General features: G+C 43.6%; 1 protein-coding gene across 1 annotated transcript in view; it reads right to left on the bottom strand.

Annotated features, from left to right (window-relative positions):
- The window catches only part of polr1a (RNA polymerase I subunit A), a 62,664-nt gene that overhangs the window by 34,575 nt on the left and 18,402 nt on the right, over nt 1–9,687 (bottom strand). Inside the window, exons 12-15 of the mRNA XM_079838933.1 lie at nt 4,764–4,991; nt 921–1,175; nt 649–840; nt 401–550 (exon numbers count right to left, since the gene is read on the bottom strand). Coding sequence (XP_079695059.1) covers nt 401–550; nt 649–840; nt 921–1,175; nt 4,764–4,991 — 825 coding nt within the window. The remainder of the gene's footprint in view (nt 1–400; nt 551–648; nt 841–920; nt 1,176–4,763; nt 4,992–9,687) is intronic.

The raw sequence follows: 9,687 nt of genomic DNA, 5'->3' as shown, positions 1-9,687 counted from the left end.
CTCACTCACACACACACTCACTCACACACTCACTCACACACTCACTCACACTCACTCACACACTCACTCACACACTCACTCACACACTCACTCACACACTCACTCACACACTCACTCACACACTCACTCACACACTCACTCACACACTCACTCACACACTCACTCACACACTCACTCACACACTCACTCACTCACACACACACTCACACACTCACTCACACACTCACTCACACACTCACTCACACACACTCACTCACACACTCACTCACACACTCACTCACGCACACTCACGGTCCCGATACTACGAGGACATAAAAGATCACAATCTCTTAGATTCACCTGAAAAGTAGATCGCTCAATATAATCCTCAGATCGCCCTTACGTTACGCTCCTGAATTACCTGGGATTCACACATGGAGTCCGGCTGGTATCCTGGAACAGGTCTGGGCTCTCTCTTCACCCAGGCTTTACTGGGGATCTTCGCTTTTCCCGTCAGGTTTAAAGGGATGCAGTTTTCTGGGATGACGTTCAGCAGAAGCGTCGAAACCACCTTAAAAAGACAACGAGAAGTTGCTACTCAAGTCCAAGTGTCAGCTTTTGTTCAGCTCAACATGTGTGTGAAGATCTGTGGTGATGATGATATAACACCTGCTTTCCTGTCCAGAGCGGCGTGGGTTTGAGGAGCGCGGGGCGGAGGAGCTTGACCCGGCCCGTCTTGTCGGTCAGGCCTCTGTAGACGAGAGCGGTGTAGTGATCGCGCGTGAAGAAGCAGCTGCGCAGGGTCATGCTGGAGCCGGACACCATGTGGTCCTGGATCAGGCCAGCCAGCGGCTTCCCGTCCTACAGGAGGAGGAGCAGAGGCCAGTCAAGGCTTCACACATCACAGAACTCAGAGCGGGCGCATTGGGGTGCGGACTCACTTTGGGCACCAGGTACTGCTGGTCTGTGCTCACTAGCGTGTAGGCTTCGGCGCGGCCCAGCTCGCTCTGAGGGAAGTGGGCGTTCATCTCGTCCCCGTCGAAGTCAGCGTTGTAGGCCTTACAGTTGGAGTAGTGCAGGCGCAGCACTTTCTCTCCGGGCAGGATGCGGGCGCAGTGGGCCTGGATGGACGGCCGGTGCAGAGTGGGCTGGCGGTTTAGCAGCAGCACATCCCCGTTCTTGATGTGCCGGTTCACCTGCAGAACAGAAGCACTCCTTAGTGCAGATCCGCAGATAACACCAAACGCTAATGCCGACGGGAAGCGGGATGCAGAACTACCATATTTAACAGTATAATGTAAAGTCAACTGTATAAACTATTTTGGTTTCGGGCCGAAAAAAAAAAATAAAAACTGCCGAAAATGTGCCGACTTCATTAGCAGCACCAGTGACATGTGGAGTACCGCAGGGTTCTATTTTGGGGCCGATTCTCTTCTCCCTTTATTTGCTTCCTTTAGGTTCCATCTTAAAAAAGCATAATATTAGTTTCCATCTGTATGCAGATGATTTACAAATCTACCTGCCTATAAAACGAAAGGGTGAGGATTCGATAAAAAGGCTGTTAAAAGGAGTGTTTTTATGATATTAAAGCATGGATGGCGTTAAACATTTTACATTTTAATGAAAATAAATTATGATTTTCAGACCTAGCAGTTTAACTAGCACCTCCAAATTGGACCTGGGACCCCTGACGCCCTACGTTAAGTCTATGGTATCGAACCTTGGGGTAAAGATGGATAGTGATCTTCACCTAGAGAAACAGATAAACTCTGTTTTTTTCAACTTAGGCTACTTACCAAACTGAAGCCATTTCTATCTTTTAAAGATTTGGAGGGGGTTATACATGCTTTTATCACCACTCGCCTGGATTATTGTAATGCTTTATATATAGGAGTTAACCAGGCCTCTCTTTCTAGATTGCAAATAGTTCAGAATGCTGCCGCTCGACTCCTTACAGGAACCCGTAAGCGGGAGCACATTATGCCCGTTCTTGCCTCTCTTCATTGGCTACCTGTTTGTTTTAGAATACAGTTTAAGATTTTATTGTTTGTTTTTAAATCTCTTCATGGTCAAGCCCCAGCTTACATAGATGATCTACTGATGATGCATGCTCCTCTAAGGTCATTGAGGTCTGCTGAACAACTCCTCTTATCTGTTCCTAGAACAAGACTTAAAAAGCACGATCTCGTGGACTCGTGGCCCCTAGGCTGTGGAATGATCTGCCTATCTCCAGGCCTTGACAGTTTTAAATCACGGCTTAAAACTCACTTTTATTCATTGGCCTTTAAACCAGCCTGAGAATTAATTTCTGCATTTTATTATTTTAGTTTGTCACTTGTTTAAACTGTGTATTGTGTTTATGTTATGTTTTTTTTGTTGTTGTTGTAATTATGTCAGTGTCCAGCACTTTGGCTAACCTCGGTTGTTTTAAATGTGCTTAACAAATAAAATTGTATTGTATTGTATTGTATTGTATTGTATGTAAACCGAAAATGAATGTCCACATCCATGCGCAAGCGCTCAGGTTTCACTCACGGTCGAGCTGTTATCACGCGCCGCATCTGCCTATCAGAGATGAAGCATGTCAGCGTATGAGAACAAATACAGACGTATCTGACGTTAGCTGAACTACACATTGCCAGAAGACACAATCCCCTGGACCACTGGCGTGAACGAAGGCCGCTTTCCATTGCTTGACCGGATTGCATGCAGGTAGCAGTGTTGCCAAGTCCGAGGTTTTCCCACGGGATGTTTTTCCATGTCCGTGGGTTGAAGCGACCCCAATTATGTGATATTTAGACCCAGGATTGCGAATTTTAGCAGGCAACCCTGCCAAAAACACACATTTTACCCCCCAAATGCCATTTTTCCCGGAGAACAGTGACAGACAGTGAGAGATTCACTGCAGCTTCTCATGCTCTTAATGACAACCATTCTGGGATTTTTATGTGCAGTTATTCAGATAATTGTGGATCTTTTAAAAAAAAAATATATATTTTATTTGATGGAACATAAAACTTGAAGAATAATATTATTTGGTATTATTATTTATGTTTATTGTTAAAAATATTTTAGGTTAAGTAACTTAATAAAAGTTTGATTATTCTATTGGTTCGTGATTTTTTTCATTTCAGATACATTAAATTCAAACTATTATTTACATATATATTAGTGGTGGGCATAGATTACATTTTTTTAATCTAGATTAATCTCACTGTAATCTTGGAATTAATCTAGATTAAAATGGCTCATTTGAATTCTGCCGAAGGCATTCAGAATATGTGTGCTCGTAAGTGATCGCTTGTCTTTTTGTAGTTTGAATAATAAATAACTTCTGTCCCTTCTGTGTGGCCGGGTCATAGATATATACATAGATTCCTCATTAATGCCTGCGTGGATCGCTCGAATGAGGAATCTACGTATACATATCTATGACCCGGCCGGAATTTTGACCTCACTCACAGGAAGTGATGTCAGTCTGCAGAGCTGAAGCGTTCGTCTGATATGAGGTGATATATTTGCATAAATACTGTTGGGTTTCTCTCAGAAACTGATGGTTTCGTGTCTTTAGACATCAATGTGTCGTCACGAGCCGTGGGTTTAATTTGAAGTTGTCTGTGCATGTTTTTTTTACTCTAATAGAATTAGACCCCATTGACAAGCATTATATGAGCGACACACAGCAACAGTTGAGTTAAAAATCTCCATTTGTGTTCGACTGAAGAAACAAAGACACCTACACCTTGGATGGCCTGGGGGTAAGCAGAAAAACATCACATTTTCGTTTTTGGGTGAACTATCCCTTTAAGACCTGACGCACGCATGGATCCCAAACACTGTTCCGGTGAGCTGATTATGACTGTGTTTACTGTTTATGTTAAAACTCACCAAGATGGGCATTGAGACATTTTTGAGTGCATTTGACCATTAATAAGCTGGAAAAAGGAGATCATTTTTGCACTTGTATGTCAGAGGCAGCTTTATCACGGTATGTGTGTGTGTGCGCTTCAGATGCAAGCGCGAAATCTGCGAGAATTAGTAGAATTAACGTTATGTGCAACCCCGCATGAAATTCAGACCGGTCACACCAACACCAACACGCTAAATCCAGCAAAACACGAGTTCGCCGTGTTCAGAGGGTTAACCGGACTGAGTGAGAGGAGGCGGGTGTGTGTCAACTCACTGTCGGTCGGAGAGGAGATCCGTATCGTATTTCTACAGTATCGATACTGTAGAAAATGAGTAGCGTATCGTTTCAGATATTTCAGTATCGATACATAGCAAAATCTGGATATTTTTGACAACACTAGTAGGCATACATTACACACAGGTTTGAAGACTCGTTCTCTCGCCCCCTACAGTGCAATTGGGCTAGGTGTACATCCACGCTAAACTATCAAGGTGAAAGTCATCATAGCCTGCGTAGTAAAGACCCTGCTCCCAACCCAACTTTGAGAATAGATTAACGGCGATATTTTTTTTTATCGCCCGATAAGAGTCTCACGTTAACTCTGATAACAGCCCACCACTAATACATATATATATATAAGTATACGTTTTTAAAAGAAGCCATTTTCGTGCATTAAGTGCATCCTAAATTTTCAGTTTTGGTTTCGGCCCAGAATTTTTATTTCGGTGTATCACTAATGTAAAGCAATGTTCAATCACTAGTGTGGAGTTCAATGGTCATAAATAAATATCAGTAATTGATGTGACCAGCTGTTATATTGCCATATAAAGCCTCTCCAGAGCGCAGCGTGTCAGTGTGGAGTGAACAGACTCACGATCTTCATGGGCATCGTGTGCTGGCCGGTGGTGGGGGTCAGCAGCTGTTTGGCCACGGCCTCCCTCTGGGTCAGGCTGATGCTGCTGAGGATGGTGCGGGACCCGTCTTCATTGATGACCATGGAGGCTCCGGGGTGGATGTTGGGTCCGTTCAGCACCGCCTGCCTGAGCTCCTTCACGTTCCAGGGCGTCACCGGCTGCGGGTACGTCAACTTGGTAGCAAAAACCTGGAGGAAGCACATCAGACTACTCTCAAAAACCTGGAGGAAGCACATCAGACTACTCTCAAAAACCTGGAGGAAGCACATCAGACTACTCTCAAAAACCTGGAGGAAGCACATCAGACTACTCTCAAAAACCTGGAGGAAGCACATCAGATCAGACTACTCTCAAAAACCTGGAGGAAGCACATCAGATCAGACTACTCTCAAAAACCTGGAGGAAGCACATCAGATCAGACTACTCTCAAAAACCTGGAGAAAGCACATCAGATCAGACTACTCTCAAAAACCTGGAGGAAGCACATCAGATCAGACTACTCTCAAAAACCTGGAGAAAGCACATCAGATCAGACTACTCTCAAAAACCTGGAGGAAGCAGATCAGATCAGACTACTCTCAAAAACCTGGAGGAAGCAGATCAGACTACTCTCAAAAACCTGGAGAAAGCGCATCAGATCAGACTACTCTCAAAAACCTGGAGAAAGCGCATCAGATCAGACTACTCTCAAAAACCTGGAGGAAGCACATCAGATCAGACTACTCTCAAAAACCTGGAGGAAGCACATCAGACTACTCTCAAAAACCTGGAGGAAGCAGATCAGATCAGACTACTCTCAAAAACCTGGAGGAAGCGCATCAGATCAGACTACTCTCAAAAACCTGGAGGAAGCGCATCAGACTACTCTCAAAAACCTGGAGGAAGCGCATCAGACTACTCTCAAAAACCTGGAGGAAGCAGATCAGATCAGACTACTCTCAAAATCCTGGAGGAAGCAGATCAGATCAGACTACTCTCAAAAACCTGGAGGAAGCGCATCAGACTACTCTCAAAAACCTGGAGGAAGCGCATCAGACTACTCTCAAAATCCTGGAGGAAGCGCATCAGACTACTCTCAAAAACCTGGAGGAAGCACATCAGATCAGACTACTCTCAAAAACCTGGAGGAAGCGCATCAGACTACTCTCAAAAACCTGGAGGAAGCAGATCAGATCAGACTACTCTCAAAATCCTGGAGGAAGCAGATCAGATCAGACTACTCTCAAAAACCTGGAGGAAGCGCATCAGACTACTCTCAAAAACCTGGAGGAAGCGCATCAGACTACTCTCAAAAACCTGGAGGAAGCGCATCAGACTACTCTCAAAAACCTGGAGGAAGCAGATCAGATCAGACTACTCTCAAAAACCTGGAGGAAGCGCATCAGACTACTCTCAAAAACCTGGAGGAAGCGCATCAGACTACTCTCAAAAACCTGGAGGAAGCAGATCAGATCAGACTACTCTCAAAAACCTGGAGGAAGCACATCAGACTACTCTCAAAAACCTGGAGGAAGCAGATCAGATCAGACTACTCTCAAAATCCTGGAGGAAGCGCATCAGATCAGACTACTCTCAAAAACCTGGAGGAAGCGCATCAGACTACTCTCAAAAACCTGGAGGAAGCAGATCAGATCAGACTACTCTCAAAATCCTGGAGGAAGCGCATCAGATCAGACTACTCTCAAAATCCTGGAGGAAGCGCATCAGATCAGACTACTCTCAAAATCCTGGAGGAAGCGCATCAGACTACTCTCAAAAACCTGGAGGAAGCAGATCAGACTACTCTCAAAAACCTGGAGGAAGCAGATCAGACTACTCTCAAAATCCTGGAGGAAGCAGATCAGATCAGACTACTCTCAAAAACCTGGAGGAAGCAGATCAGACTACTCTCAAAAACCTGGAGGAAGCACATCAGATCAGACTACTCTCAAAAACCTGGAGGAAGCGCATCAGATCAGACTACTCTCAAAAACCTGGAGGAAGCACATCAGATCAGACTACTCTCAAAATCCTGGAGGAAGCACATCAGATCAGACTACTCTCAAAATCCTGGAGGAAGCGCATCAGATCAGACTACTCTCAAAAACCTGGAGGAAGCGCATCAGACTACTCTCAAAAACCTGGAGGAAGCACATCAGATCAGACTACTCTCAAAATCCTGGAGGAAGCACATCAGATCAGACTACTCTCAAAAACCTGGAGGAAGCACATCAGATCAGACTACTCTCAAAAACCTGGAGGAAGCACATCAGATCAGACTACTCTCAAAAACCTGGAGGAAGCACATCAGATCAGACTACTCTCAAAAACCTGGAGGAAGCACATCAGATCAGACTACTCTCAAAAACCTGGAGGAAGCGCATCAGATCAGACTACTCTCAAAAACCTGGAGGAAGCACATCAGATCAGACTACTCTCAAAAACCTGGAGAAAGCGCATCAGATCAGACTACTCTCAAAATCCTGGAGGAAGCGCATCAGATCAGACTACTCTCAAAAACCTGGAGGAAGCGCATCAGACTACTCTCAAAAACCTGGAGGAAGCACATCAGATCAGACTACTCTCAAAATCCTGGAGGAAGCGCATCAGATCAGACTACTCTCAAAAACCTGGAGGAAGCGCATCAGACTACTCTCAAAAACCTGGAGGAAGCACATCAGATCAGACTACTCTCAAAAACCTGGAGGAAGCACATCAGATCAGACTACTCTCAAAAACCTGGAGGAAGCGCATCAGACTACTCTCAAAAACCTGGAGGAAGCACATCAGATCAGACTACTCTCAAAAACCTCACATTACAATCAAACACAGCCACTAAACTGGCTGACGCTACAGTCTGTGCTCACTCTCTTCCCATATCAAGGCAAGTACAGCGGCTTGACTACAGTAACTATGGACAATATTTCATATTCATGTACAGTCCTCCTCATACCTCCTGCAGAATATGCAAGATGTTCATATTTTTCACTCAATAAGAGGGATCATAAAAATGACATGGGCTGCGTCCCAATTCGCCTACTTATACTACGTCCTAAAAGTATGTACTCTTTTTGTGAAGAGAAAGTACATACTTTTGAGTGTGTAGCAGAAGAGTATGCAAGCTTTGGGTCATACTACTGTCATCTTTAACGGACTCTGTTACGTGCGTCCCGTCACCGTTTAAACTGCCCTGTCAATCATCGTCACATTTCAAATCCCCCACATTCAGTTTAATCTCCTACCGTATCGGAGAGAAATGTAGTCGCTCGTTGATCTGCCTTTCGTGGGTCTTTAATGCAGAGACTCCTCTCATGTGTTTGCAAAGTTAATGGCCAAACGTATCATTACAAAAGTTCTCAAAGCTGCTGAAGGAGAAATATAATGTGGATAATATTGAATAAATATCAAACCTCAAACCCTTTTATCTAACCCTCTCCACTTAACCGTCAGACTCGCGTAACCGCCATGTTTGTAGTTTTTTAAACACTTTTTATCCGCGTTTGTAGTTCTAATCGAATCCTCGTCCATCTCGCAATGGGTTGTGGGCAATATCAGCCGTTAGAGTGCGCATCGATCTGCACTTCGGATTCTGACCGGAAATAGTAAACCATCCGGGAATCTTTGGAATACTTTTTTCAACATACTAAGATTTGGGACATACTAATTTTTTTTTCGAATACTATTTAGTACGGATAGTGTGCGAATTGGGACGCAGCAATGCACTGAAGGTAAGTAGGCACCCATAGTAATCGCAAGTGTTCCTCTTCTTTTTCCGTCTAGGAGCCCATTGACCCGTATGGGGTAAAGTTATGAAATTTGGCACACTGATAGAGGACAGGCTGAAGATTCACCACACCAATTTTAGAGTCTCTAACTCAATCCCTCTAGCGCCACCAACTGTCCAAAGTTGCACTCATGGGTCAAGACGACTTCTATGAAGAGCACAGCAAAATGGACGTGAGGCTATATCTCCAAAACACTTAACCATATTCAGACCAAACTTGGTGTGTGTTGAGACAGCCATGATCTGAGGATACCTGCACAGTTTCAGTGCAGCGCCACCTCGTGGTGAGGAGATATGAAAAATTTAAATGTTTGATAATAACATTTGAACAGTTTGGCCAAAAAACACAAAATTGGTCTCTTTTGGGCCTGCCGAGTCGAATGACACCCAATTTTGTTGATGTTGAATTTTGTTATAAAATGCAATACATTTTACGAATGCATTGGTGTATCATTACGAAACTTGTTGGTGTAATCGACTCCATGCCCTGAAGCTACTCAAAAAGATGAGAAAGCGCCACCTAATTGTCGGGAGATATGAGAAATGGCCAAAATTTCTTTACAGAGACGCATGCAGAGTCGAACTATACCCAATTTTCCCATGTCTGACATTTTTAATTTTGTCGTAAAATGCTACATTTTATGAATGCATTGATAGATCCCTTGGATCATGCCAAGAATAATCGATCCCAATTGTTTAGGGCTGCACGATTATGACAAAAATCATAATTGTCGATTATTCCTTTGAAATTGTAATTGCGATTATTAATTACGATTTTCACAATTTACATTTAATGATGTTTTGAATAGCTTTATACCACAGTTTGAAGCAACTGCATGCCATATTTTTATATAAAAATAAAAAATAAAAACTTTTTTCTTCCTGAAAAACTTGTATTGCTTTTCTAGAGCATTAAGCCAAATGTCATCTTGAAAAAAGTTATATTTATGCATGGAACAATAATATGGGCTTTCGCACCGGGTAGTTCTAGTTCTAGTTACTAAACCGCAGGGTGGTTCCCCGAGAACTAAATGTTCCACTAGGGTCATTTTCCTGATTGCATTCGCACCGCCAGTAACTCTGAAATGACGTAAGCCGCGCTTGTTGTTTTGACATTTATT

Source organism: Gobio gobio, assembly GCF_949357685.1.
Source record: "Gobio gobio genome assembly, chromosome: 16".
NCBI classification, from domain to species: Eukaryota; Metazoa; Chordata; class Actinopteri; order Cypriniformes; family Gobionidae; genus Gobio; species Gobio gobio.
This window is presented reverse-complemented; position numbering and strand designations above follow the sequence as displayed.